Below are 13,189 nucleotides of genomic sequence, written 5' to 3'. Positions count from 1 at the left end.
CTCCCCCCCCTTCTCATGCACCTTATCAGTCTAGGCTATGACATCTGGCTCCAAGCCAACCATAGTCTGTCAACCCATGCTCTAGACCAGCAAGTGAGTTCCAGACCAACAAGGAAGCCCCAGGTAGTCTCTGTCTCCAGCTGAACATACTCAGGCCCACCTTGACACAAGATGAAAAGACAGAGCCCACCCAGGAACCAAGGCAGTCCCAGTCAGAACGCTGTGAGCGTGGTCACAAGATGAGCAGCAAACTTCCAATTCCTTCTCTTTCTTTAATGCCAATGAAAAGGTAAAAAGAAAAAGATGACTAGATTTGCAAGAGACTTGTGGGAAATCTACAGCTTTGGATGTCCCATTTCAAGGGACAATGAGAAAGCTACAGCCTCGAAAGTCACAAGAGTCTCCAGGCACTCACCAGCTCCAACTCCCCTGATACTGGTTTCCTCAAATTCATACAAGTGTTTTTATTTTTTAAAAAATTAAAATTTAGTATACAAATTAAAAAGAAATAATACCTCCACTTAAAAAAAAAAAAAAAAAGACAGGGGAGTTAGGCAGAGACTGGAGTACTACAGTTAGGACCTGGGCTGTTTCCTGCAATACTCCATCTTTATTGACAAGTTGACTGAATCACTAAGTGACTAATCTCTGGGTATTTCTGTGAGGATGTTTCAGGAGAGGTTTAAGGTAAGTGGGAAGAGCCATTCTCAATGTGGATGTCACCATCTTATGATTGGGGTCCTAGGCAAAATAAAAATGGGGAAAGATGGACCTAGCTAAGGACCAGAATTCATGTCTCCTCACTATACATGTATGCTATGTGACCAATCACCTCACATCGCTGCCATGCTTTCCTACCATGACAGACTGACTGTAGCCTCAAACTATGCGCTGAAACAAACACTTCTTTAAGTTGCATCATCCAGTTATTTAACGTAACAATGAGAAAAGTAACTAAATAAATCAACTCTTCAAAACAAACAAACAAAAAAGACGGAGGGCGTGCCCATCTCTGCAGGTACTGGCTGTGCTGCTGGGTCCACCTGAGCTAAGAGTGATGTCAGAAGCCTCCAGGCACACTGGGAGACCTTTCCGAACTAAAGATTTTGAACTGATAATTGTGTGCAGGAGGTCATGAACCTTCAAGTGGATTTGTTTCATTCTCTGCTGTTACTGCTGTACCAAACAGGAAGAAGTGTGGTCAAGTAAAGCAATTACTCACTTTTAATAAAGTATCTTTAAAAAATGAGGTAAAAGACTATGTAGATCCTCTTGATGCATAAACTGTGGAATGAAAAGTTGGTATCTTGCAACCCCTTTAATATCTCTGAGGACTGCCCCCTTGCCTACGGTTCTGCATCTCACAGGGACATAGTTTCCTCTGACCAAGAAAATCATAGGAAGGGTCCCCATACTAAGGTGATGCTAAAAAATGGGGCTATTTACCAGCTCTCAGATTCCTGCTTCTCAAAGACGAAGATGGCTTAAGGAAGCCCTGTGTGTCTTTTCCTCTCTGTTTCTATAGGTAAGAGAGGAAGAGGAGGATTGCTTTGGCTAGGGTGACAGTCTGTCAAGTACGGGGCTATGTCTTCACACAGGAGATGGCACATGGGTGTGTCTTCCAAAGTACAGTATAGCCTGTTGGCCACTTTATGTCCTCAAGTGAGGAGGAGAACCAAGTCCCCCTTGGTTTTGTGAAGTCTGCCTTGACTGGGAGATCTCATCACCTTTATCTGGGGTCAGCTGGAGACTCTCCACTTTCCCCTTCTGAGGCTTTCTCCAGTTCCACTGAGACCATCATTCTGATGAGGCTGATCAAGATGAAATCTCTCGTGAAGAGGCAGTGAAAGAGCCTGGAGCAGGCATTACACACTGCTGCCACCACACACTGTCCCTTTAGATGCCACAGAGAGCTCCCACTTTGGCTACAGGTTTCCCTGTAGCCTTTTGTTTCTGCCTCCCCAGGAATTGCTGGTGCCCAGTATGGATCCTGACAACTAGCAGGGGAAAGAGCCAAATGTAGGAGGCCACCAGGTCTAGGTATGAATGGAAGTAACCACCAGATCCTAAACATCTTGTCAGCTAAAGGTGGCATATATTGAAGTCATTTTCAATAAAAAACAAATGAAAAGGCCACGGGCTAGAGAAATGCTCCATGTTAAGAGTGCCTACAGAGGACCCAGTTTCAGTTCCCAGCACCCTTGTCCGACAGCTAATAACTGCCTCTATTTCCAGCTCTGGGAAGTCTTGACTCCTCTGGCTTACAAGAGAGCTGTACTAACATGCATATAACCACACACAGAAACACATAACTACAAAATTCTTGGAAGGAGAATTTTGCAATTTTGTATTTCACATTTGATTTTTCTGGCCCTCTAACTCGGATCAACACACAGCTGCTTGGGATTTTCTGGACAATTAATCACCTTTACAGAGGGAGCTGCATGCACCATCTGCTCTGCCGCCTAAGTTAACGTGGCCTCCGTGAGGACCAACTATGCTAAAGTTCATCTGATTTTTCAAACAGCATCCTCACACCAGTGTGGACGTCTGCGGGTTGTAGGAGGTTGAGGCTGAGAACACTGGCTAAGTAAGGGCAGTGAATGCAGGAGTGGGAAGGGTGCGTGCACGAGGGAGAGAGGAGCCGATGCATGACTCAGGAAACAAATTTTCGATATCCATTGATTCAATAATTCTTTAGAAAGTGGACTTCTGCAAAATGACTTCAGCTGACGAACAGTAGCAGAAAACCAGCAACAGATCCACTGGAGATTTAGAGCAACTGGATTTGGAAAACCTGGGCTTAGAGGTAGAGACATGTTGGCCACGGGCTAGAGAAATGCTCCATGTTAAGAGTGCCTACAGAGGACCCAGTTTCAGTTCCCAGCACCCTTGTCCGACAGCTAATAACTGCCTCTATTTCCAGCTCTGGGAAGTCTTGACTCCTCTGGCTTACAAGAGAGCTGTACTAACATGCATATAACCACACACAGAAACACATAACTACACATAATTTCAAAACAAATTAAAAAAAATAACAGTTATTTATATGTGTGTACATATGCATGTATTGGTTCTCACCTTACATACACTACATGGGCCCCAGGGATTGAACTCAGATCGGAAAGCTGAGGGGCAAGTGCCTTTACCCTGCGTTGACTGCCCAAAAGCACCAAGACTACTGTCCCTTATTGCCTTGAGAGCACAGCACAGAACCGGACAAAAGTCATTAGTTATCTATAGATACATCTTTAATAGTAATGAATCCTCCTCACTGGAGACCAGAGAAGTGATCTACAGATCCATGAGAATTAAACAGCATAGCAAGACATCAAAGCAAAATGTCAAAGTTTGGATGGAAGAAACTGTTTAGGACAATGTTTCAGAAACAACGTCTTTCACAAAAATTCTTGGAAGGAGAATTTTGCAATTTTGTATTTCACATTTGATTTTTCTGGCCCTCTAACTCGGATCAACACACAGCTGCTTGGGATTTTCTGGACAATTAATCACCTTTACAGAGGGAGCTGCATGCACCATCTGCTCTGCCGCCTAAGTTAACGTGGCCTCCGTGAGGACCAACTATGCTAAAGTTCATCTGATTTTTCAAACAGCATCCTCACACCAGTGTGGACGTCTGCGGGTTGTAGGAGGTTGAGGCTGAGAACACTGGCTAAGTAAGGGCAGTGAATGCAGGAGTGGGAAGGGTGCGTGCACGAGGGAGAGAGGAGCCGATGCATGACTCAGGAAACAAATTTTCGATATCCATTGATTCAATAATTCTTTAGAAAGTGGACTTCTGCAAAATGACTTCAGCTGACGAACAGTAGCAGAAAACCAGCAACAGATCCACTGGAGATTTAGAGCAACTGGATTTGGAAAACCTGGGCTTAGAGGTAGAGACATGTTGGCACATGAAGAATGGATAATCAAACCAGTGTGGTCTGTTAAGCTTCTCGGCCCCATGGTTAGGGGCAAATTGCAACAGTTTTTAGCACTGAGGAAAAGAAGAATAAAGGCCGCCTTGTTGAAAAATCCCAGTCACCAGGAAATACTGACATCCTCTGCGATGCACATCAACTCTCAGGGGCACTGGCCATCAGCATGGTTAGACAGCTGTGTCAGCATGGACTCTGCCTGGCAAGAGAGAAAGAACTAGATTTTACAGCAAAAATTAGCCCAGCCTCCTTTTCCACCACCAGAACTCACTCACACACACACTCTCTCTCTTTTTAGTCATTTAGATGCATTTGTCACAGGTGACCATGGAGCTGCTCTCTCTCTCTCTCCCTCTCCCTCTCTCTCTCTCCCTCTCTCTCTCTCCCTCTCTCCCTCTCTCTCTCTCTCTCTCTCTCTCTCTCTCTCTCTCTCTCTCTCTCTCTCTCTCTCTCTCTCTCTCTCTCTCTCTCCCTAGTCATTTAGATGCATTTGTCACAGGTGACCGTGGAGCTGCTAGGAAAACAAGGTCAAAGTGGAACAGTGAAGGGAAAGAAATGATGCTAGCAGGCTTTGGCCAGGAAGATGCTAGCTCACAGCTGGGGGAGCTGGGGAAATGGCATTTTCTTTCTGTTTCATTCTTCATCTTAGCATGAACTGCTAAGCATGATCTAGAATAGAAGCCACTGGGTACCCCTAACTATATTTAGTGATTTAGAACTCAGCAAGAGCCCACAAGTTAACAACAGACACAGTGCTCACCAGCTGTGATGTTGAAAACAAGGATCCAAAGGTGGACATTGACGATTTGAGGTCTGGAGACTGCACTGTATACATTTAGGCCTCACTAGCCTGTGTCTATACTGAGTAACAAAACAGCATATACGAGTTGCCAGAAGGATACATTGTTAATCTATGAGCCATGCAGCCTCTCAAAGAACTTTTATGTTAAACCATCATTACTTTCTTTTTCGAGAAAAGAACACACCTGAGTCTTTCTGTGTACTGAGGGCTTGGAAGCTTGCTAGCTTTATGGGATGAGGACAGAGAAGTTGCTCATCAGACCTTAAGGAATCCTGGTGTTAGGGTAAAGCTGAAGGTCCGTTAAGGGAAAGCTTTTGTCTTCTAAAAGAAAAGTGGAGTCTCTCTCTCAGTGGAAACATGCCATTGTATCCTGATTTAAGAGTTGATCCAATTGGGCCCACCAATCACCTGGCCAAAGGACTACCCTTCAGGAAGACAGACATACCTCAAAGCCATGCTAAGGAGATAGGAATAATCTTCCTTTAATGAGATGTTCTTTTCCTACCCTACTCCTGATCTCTTACAGACATGCAACTCTATAGGCCTGCCTGGTTTTCTGAATTACTGAGAAAAGCTCAGCTTTTTCTTTTCTTCTGTCCGGTCTAAGCAAGCTTTCCCTCACACTTAGCCTAATTCCTCTAACTTTTCCCTTCCTGACTTTCATGTTGGCTTAGCTCAAAGTAAATGTCTTTTCCTTTCTTCTATGTCTGTATTCCTCTTCTGGGCAACTGTCAAGATTTACAACAGGCCCGCCCTGAGTCTTTTATTTTGAATTCTAATAGAATCATCCTTTTGAGTCCATTCTTAAGTTCTTTTATCCATAAGGCTAAGAACCCGGAGGAGACCCCTGATTCTCTCCACATCACTGGCTCCTTATAGTCTTGCTTTCTGTTTATTCCCTTGGAAGTGCATTCAATACTTCCCAAATTTCCATCCTTAGCTAGCTGGGTTTGTGTCAGCCAGCCCCTGTTGTGAGAGATCCTCTTCTGTCATCCTTAGGCAACGTCCAACACCTCCCTCCCCTCTCTGGCACATCCCATCACCTTAGAGAACTTGCTCCTGGATTTATTTACTCCTTTGTGGTATGTCTATTTCTATGGACTGTGCCACGTTATCTTTTTGTGTATTTATGTCTAGAACTATGTGTATGTAGTGCAATACATCAAGGCACACTGAAAGGAGTTCTCTCATTGGTACGGTTGATCCCTCTGTAAAACGTAAAACCCATCAGTAAGTGTCATCTCCGTTCCTCAAATCACCCCAACCCCCAATGTCCTCCTACAGCATAATGGAAAATGGCAGCAGACAGCCACTGCCCCTCAGTGCCATGACCCAGCCTCACCTGCCACCCCTTTTATAACTGCAGAGCTCCAATCTGCTTCAGCCGAGTCATCAGCTCCCCAGTCTGTTGCATGGAGATTAGATCACTGCATCCGCCTATGCAGTCTTTACCTATGAAGACCCGAGGAACCTGCAGAAACAGACAAGTCAGGATGGTTAAGGAGCCTTGTGACTAGTCCCCCATGCTAAGCTTTACAAATTGCTTTACAGTTCTCTCCTGAAGACTTTTTTTTTTTTTAAGAACAATGGTCTAAGCGTAGAAATAGTCATTTAAAAATGTTGGTGAGTGGCTAGAGAGATAGCTCAGTTGTTAAGAGCACTGACTGTTCTTCCAGAGGTTCTGAGTTCCATTCCCATCAACCACAGGGTGGCTCACAACCATCTGCAGTGGGATCCAATTCTCTCTTCTGGTTCGTCTGAAGGTATCTATAGTGTACTTATGTACATAAAATAAATAAGTCTTTTTAAAAAATGTTGTTGAAGCCTAGTTATAGCTCAGGGACACAGCTACTGAACATGTATTAAATCCTCAGCCCCAGGTGGGAAAAAGGTAAAGAAACATGTTTATCAGATTGAGTGAGCTTACAATTTTTTTTCACTTTACAAACACACATCAGGAACAAATTCTTTTTTGTTGTTCTTGTTTTGTTTTGTTTTGTTTTGTTTTTCTTTTTTCTTTTTCTTTTCTGAGACAGGGTTTCTCTGTGTAGCCATGGCTGTCCTGGCACTCACTTTGTAGACCAGGCTGGCCTCCAACTCAGAAATCCACCTGCCTCTGCCTCTCAAGTGCTGGGATTAAAGGCGTGCGCCACCACCGCCCTGCAGGAGCAAATTCTTACTGGTGCACTGAGACCACTAGGCTGCGCTTCAGATTCCCTGCTGTTGGAGCCAGACCTGAGAAGAGACCTTATACCAAACCTGGGCCATCAGGAGCATGCTTCTCTTTTAGTGCAGCTAGAAGGGAGGTCCAGGCTTATAAAACATTGCATCATCTGATATTAAAATACAGGTTAGCTTTCCTCAATTAGAAGACAGTGCTATGATCTTTTGAGTCTGCTTTAGTTCCTTAGCCTTGGTAAAATACCTAAATGTTGAATCTCTGGGTCCAAGCGTATTGGTCTGTTATGGCTTCCTGGTCATACTGTCACTGTACTTGTAGAATGGATTCCTCTCAGTCACTGCCACTCCACAGAGCTCTGTTCAGACAAGTGTCTGTCTTGTCACAGTTGAAGAGGACTTCAGACTCCCTAGGAAGGAGGAAGTGCCCTTACTGTGGCCAAGTAATTTCCAAACCAGGGCTGTCCCATAGAGGCCGAGAGGCCATGAAGAAAGAGAAGAAAGAGAAGAAAGAAAGGGCTTTGCTAAGGCCCGTGCATGATCAGGAAGTGACAGGTCCTCTGACACAGGGAGGGGAAGGGCAGACGGGGTGAGAATCGTTTTCAGAGCACCCTATTTTCCTCAGAATGTATAGATCATCTAAGTGAGTTATTTAAAATATAGGAAGGATGAGAAAAGAGGTTAAAATACTGTGGATAAATTCTAGTAGCATTTTATCTAGAGAGAGAAGGGAGTCTAGGGAGAATTGGGCTTTAAAATATAGAAAGCTGATAACTAAACCAACATCCTGTGCCACAATCCAAATTAGTTAAGCTGCTTCCTTTGCCTGAGAATTAAAAAAAAAAAAAAATCCCACACCCCTTTTCAGGTAAGTCAGCCTGATAAGTCTCATCAGTCCCTGCAGAGGGTGGCTGCCAGGGGGAGTGCTCTATGTGGCTGTATGTGACTGTCAGAGATTTTGTAAAGGAAAGTAACACAATATTGCTTCCATTAGCTACAAGGAGAAAAATGCAGAAACATGAGGCAAGAAGTCCCAAATTTCCATGGAACATTGGGTATTGTTTCTGAGGGAAGGAGGCCCCATGTTTGAAGAGCTTTTTGGTTTCTGTTTCCTCAGAAGTTTCTGTTCCTTTATTCTGCATTTTGGGGGCAGTTATCCCAGTAACAGCAGGGCCCTAATGGTCCTGTTGAAGGTAAGGACTTGCTAAATAAAATTAATAAAATCCTCCTACGCTTTAAATAAGGAAACCATGTATTTATTCTTGAATGACTATTTTCAAAAAGACTCCAGCAGTCTTTCCACCTCTCCATTTGTGTCTGTGGAAGTCAAAGGTTGATATTGAGTGTCTTTCTGGATCACTCTTCAAAAAAAAAAAAACCAGAAAGGGTGCCCTGCCTATCCTGTGCTGATATCAAAAGCAAGCTATGAGGTAAAATTGATCCACTGAAGGTAAAATTATGAGGTAAAATTGATCCACTGAAGGTCTTAGCTAATGCCAGTGGCAATAATGCCCTGAAAACCAAGGGTCATCTCCTGAGAGCTGGTTCTCCCATTGACTGTGAGTCAGAATTCTAGAAGGTCGGGTTAAATAAGACACAGACTTCTCTTAGATTCAGAAGAAATGAACTAAAGTCTGAGAACTTGAGTTTCTAAACATTTCCCAGGTACTGGTCACCTTCAACCACTGGTCTACACAGAATCTTGATTTCTCCCAGGGTAACAGAGGGCTGGGACCCTCCGTACCCAACCCCGAGACAAGCCCTGAAACAGTATCTGACTGTTCCCCAGAATGGAGATTTTTGTACAAGTCTGGCAAGAAGCTAGGTTGCCTGAAAGCCTGAAAGAACTTTGGTGTCTCATCCCCGATACAGTTTGGGAATCAGCAAAGCTGCCTTCAATCAGGCTGAGGAAGAGGAGGAAACACCTGTCACTCAAATCTCTGGCCCACCTCTTTTCTGGGAGGAGGCCAAGTCAGCTACTGCTGAGGAGAGGAAGAATCTTCACTCTAAACCAAGCTTGGTAACGCTGCTCTGAGCTCCTGGAGCAGGTTTTCCCAGCATTCTCTGCTCTCTAGGGTTTTCTTCCTCTTTGTGTGGAGGCCAAAGGTTGACTTTGAGACTTTGAGTGTCTTTCTTGATTACCTTTTTTTTTTTTTTTTAAATTGAAGCAGGGTCTCCTGCTCCACCTGTGCACAATTTCCTCCTCTTTCTGTTTATGCCTGTGAGGTAAACGCCGTATCCGCTGAGTCATCTTCCCAGCACCTACATCGCCACTTCTGACCACTGTTGGGTAGGGTTTGAGCCAGTGGGCTCCTCAGATGCAGCTACTCAAAGCCACTTCAACAGTTTCCTCGTCTTCTACCACAAACCACTGACTGCACTTGGATTCTGTGTGGCCCCAGAATGTCTCTCAGTTTAGTCCCTCCTGCAATCTTGTTCTTGCGAAAAAAAATTCTTGGAAAGCAGCTGTATGTACAGAGGCAGAGGACCGGATTAGAGCTGCAGTGACCATGAAGCCCGTGGACTGTGGCAGTTTGAGGGACAACTCCACAATTTATCTTGGATGACCTTTAACCTACTTTGCCCACCCCAGTGTCAGACCCAAGGAATGGATAAATACCTTTGGAATGTACTAACTTAACAAAGCCTAACTGCTACCAGTCAAAGGGGTAACAAAGCTATCACAGAACACCTGAGGTCCATGAACTCAGCTATAGCGTATTTCTTTGATGTTCCTTCCAAGGTTTTTAAAAATGGTTTTATCGGGATCTCTTTATTTGGTACTATAAAAATTAATCAAACTGCTTTGATGTTGGAATATGGACATTGAAGTAACCCCGTGTGCTCAGGCTACGCTCTCTCACTTGACTCTAGACTAACTCATCTTACTTGAGGCGAGAGCAGCTTTCGCACCAATGACTACAGTGACCAGAATGGCCCTTCCAAGGGTCAAATCAGGTCATTCCAAAGCTAAAAGTCCAGCAGCAGCCTTGCTCCCTCTAAACACAAAGTGGTTTATTAGAGAGATTAGAGGCCTTCCTAAGGTAGTAGCCAGTATGCCTCAGGTCTAACTCTTCTTACTCTAACCCACTGTGGGCCTGTCATGCCAGCCTCCTGTTTGGTCCATGACACACCAGTCACAGTCCACCACATGCTAGCCCTTATTTTTTGTCTCCTTTTTCTTCATCTTGGCGAGGACCCATTGGTTCCACTACAGTCACTTGCTGCCTCCACCCTGCCTCCCCTCCCATAGTTAATTTTATTTGTAAACAGATCACTGCTGCCTCCCAGATATACTATCAAATTATTTGTCTTCCCCCCAAAGTGCATATTTTTCAAAATATAGGAAATTTTCGTGACTCTATTTCCACTATGCAGAAATGTGTCTGGAGTATTACAGATGCTGAAAAGTACCTGTTGTATCCAGAAAAGTCATCCTATGAATGTGAAGGAAAAGGTAAGCCTTTGTAGACAAAATGGAGACACTTTGCTACGAAAACATTTGCTCTATAAGAAGCATCCAAAGTTCTATCAGAAGCCCGGCAGGAACAGTGGAGCTTTGGAGAAATAACAGATGAAAACATTGGAGGGAGCCACAGGAGGTAGACTGATAGACTAAGGACTGTTTCTGTAATCAGGTCCTGCTGAGTTCCTGCTGTATACCAGAGGTCATGGGTCACACAGAACAACTGAAACAGCCAACTACTCTCAAATTCTCATTCTTAAAATGCAAACACAACCTTATTCAGCACCAGAAGCAGTGAGTTGGAAACATTTGTGCTTCCCTCAAAAGAGATGCATTTAGATTTGGACTCAAGAACCTGCTGGGGATAGGGAGTATGTATACAGGATCAGGGATATGGCTCAGGATACAGCAGGAGTACAGATCTTCAACGACCATGTAAACAGTCATGCATGGCACAGGAGCTCACTGGCTACCGTCTAACCAAAATGGCAAGAGTACAGGTTCACTGAGAGACCCCTCCTCAAAACAGCTAAGGTGGAGAGTGACTGAGAAACATCCTGAGGTCAGCCTCCAGTACATGTACACACACAGACACATACACACACACCTTTTATACTTTTAAAGTTGAAAGGCCACTGCAAAAATAGTGTTGCTTTACAAATCAATGCAAACATTTGTTAAATGAAGAAATTTTGGTTTTTGTTTGTTGGTTTGTTGCCTTTGTTTTGTTTTTCTTTTCTCCAGACCCCGTGCTGCTCAGCTAAGAATAGCATTTTCTTTAATTCTGTTGTAACTGGGACCATCTACAGGTCTTACACCACTCTGCTGTTATGAGGCAACTAATGTGGAATTTGACCTGAGCATGGGATTGTCTGAAGTTCTCCCAGGCAATCCCACTCTACAGGAGAGGAGGATGTCTGGTGGGAGCTGGAGCAGGACCTGGAGGGTCTATACGCCTCTCTTCCCTGTCCACTCTGCTGTGTCCCTGCTCCAAGACCTCGTCCTATAGCTGTAAAATACACACTTATGGTTGGCACTACCATGCAGATTTTTGAATGAAATAATTCCCAATGCTTTACACCAAGATCCCAGAGAAAACCATTCAAGTCGCACTAAAGCTCAAGTAAAAAATGTGTTTCTTCCAACACTGCCCTGCAATGTGCTCCTGAAAAGAAGTGAGCTTGCGGGACTGCTCTCCCAGGAAAGGGGATACTCTAAAAAGACCACCCATGCCTCTCCCTTTAGCTATCAGACTGTGTAAAAACAAAGAACCTCAAACACACCCCCACCCCCACCTTCACCCCAAACCAGAGCTGGGAAAGGCTGAAATCCTGGTGCTAGTCAGTGGAGAAACCCACCTCACAGGAAGAGAATTTCACACAGTTCTGACCCCTGGAGAGCAACTGGACCTGAGACTAAGGTGAGTCAGGGGTAGTGGGGGAGGGGTGGGGCTGGGGTTTTCACCTGGACCTGGCCTGCAAACCCCGGGCTTTCCATTTAAGAAGATGACAGGAGATTCTAGTTAAGAAGGGAGATGGCTCGGCTAGTAACTCATCAGTAAGTGCTTATGCATGAGAGTGAGGACCTTAGTTTGATCCCCCAGAATCCACAGAAAAAAGTTGGGTGCAAATCACAAGCTGGGGAGATCTAGATAGGAAGATCCCAGGGGCGTTCTGGCTGCTAGCTAGTCCAGTCCATCCCAGCCTGTGAACTCCAGATTCAGTGAAGGACGGTGTCTCACCAAAGTAAGGCTGAGAGTGATTAAATAAGTCATCCAACATTAACCACTGGGCTGTTGTGTAAACAAGGGTACACAGACACACACACCATACATTTTATGGACTTGGGCATCCATGGACATCTGTATTTTTTCAGCTTCCCAATGAAGCCTCACTGAGGAAGTTTCTTTCCTCTGCTTTTCACTGTCACGCGTCACTTTAGTTGGTATTGGAGGCAGGTGGCCAAGGTTCTTGGCTTGTTGGGGCTGCCTCGGCTTTGTCCCCAACACTCCAGTTAACTGTACAACAAGCTCACTTTCCAGCACTGGAGTCTGTTGAGCTGGGCATTCCAGCAGCAGCCCAGGCACAAAGAAAGCCTTTTCTGAGGAGGAAGGTGTTCTTAGAGAGCTGCATATGGATTTGTGGAACAGGACTTTGAAGCGCTCCCTCTAATCTTGCAGCCTGCGTCACTGAGGATGGATCTCCAAGGCAAGAATCCATCAGATCATACAGTAAGTTATCATGATAACCAGACCTGAAAATATCCTACAATTAAGGCAGCACAGGCAAAAATGGAGTCCAGGATTTACTTTTCTAGTGGGTGGGGCTAGGTAAGAATGGACAAACTAGGTGATAAAGAAAGAAAGCCTAGTGCAAAGAAAAGGAAGGGCCGCAGACCCCACTACATGCTAACAGGGGGAAGAGAGTGCCTATGGCCCCCATCCATAACATAAAAGCTAGAGATCACATCCAGCCTCGAAGCTGCCTCCTGCCTTGCCAGAAGAACACTGCCAGTTCAAAATAGTGCTTAAAACAAAGCCTTCAGATAAACACTTAACTGCCGCCAGCCCAGCTGTCAGGCCCACTATCCACACACCAACCAGCGTTCTGCCTTCTGGTCCTCCCAGGCAGTCCTGCTGCCCACTCATTTGAGCAGTGTCTTCCCTTGAGTCCCTCCCCCACACCCTGCAAAGTCCTCTGGCTGCTTTGAAGGACAGAGCCCAGGCAACGGCATCCTAGAAAAGGCACAGCTAGCTGTCTACAAAGCTCTGGAAAGGAAACAGCAACACCCCAGCGCTTCCTTAGC

At 44.9% G+C, this 13,189-nt stretch overlaps 1 protein-coding gene and 1 long non-coding RNA gene across 3 annotated transcripts in view; one reads left to right on the top strand and one right to left on the bottom strand.

Moving 5' to 3' along the window:
• Window positions 1-3,229: 3,229 nt before the first annotated feature.
• Glrx (glutaredoxin) overlaps window positions 3,230-13,189 on the bottom strand; it is a 10,267-nt gene continuing 307 nt past the window's right edge. Inside the window, exons 2-3 of one of the 2 annotated variants that reach the window (NM_001360151.1) lie at window positions 6,083-6,211; window positions 3,230-4,133 (exon numbers count right to left, since the gene is read on the bottom strand). In NM_001360151.1, the coding sequence (NP_001347080.1) occupies window positions 6,095-6,211 (117 nt within the window). In that variant the 3' untranslated portion in view covers window positions 3,230-4,133; window positions 6,083-6,094. Of the gene's footprint in view, window positions 4,138-6,082; window positions 6,212-13,189 lie in introns of both variants that reach the window. The other variant, NM_053108.4, reaches the window with a different exon arrangement.
• The window catches only part of Gm41005, a 22,843-nt gene continuing 21,966 nt past the window's right edge, over window positions 12,313-13,189 (top strand). Inside the window, exon 1 of the long non-coding RNA XR_873685.2 lies at window positions 12,313-12,614. This is a non-coding gene — a long non-coding RNA (predicted gene, 41005). The remainder of the gene's footprint in view (window positions 12,615-13,189) is intronic.

Source organism: Mus musculus, chromosome 13, assembly GCF_000001635.26.
Source record: "Mus musculus strain C57BL/6J chromosome 13, GRCm38.p6 C57BL/6J".
NCBI lineage: Eukaryota > Metazoa > Chordata > Mammalia > Rodentia > Muridae > Mus > Mus musculus.
Note: the sequence above shows the minus strand (reverse complement) of the source record. Positions and strands in the feature narration are given on the sequence as shown.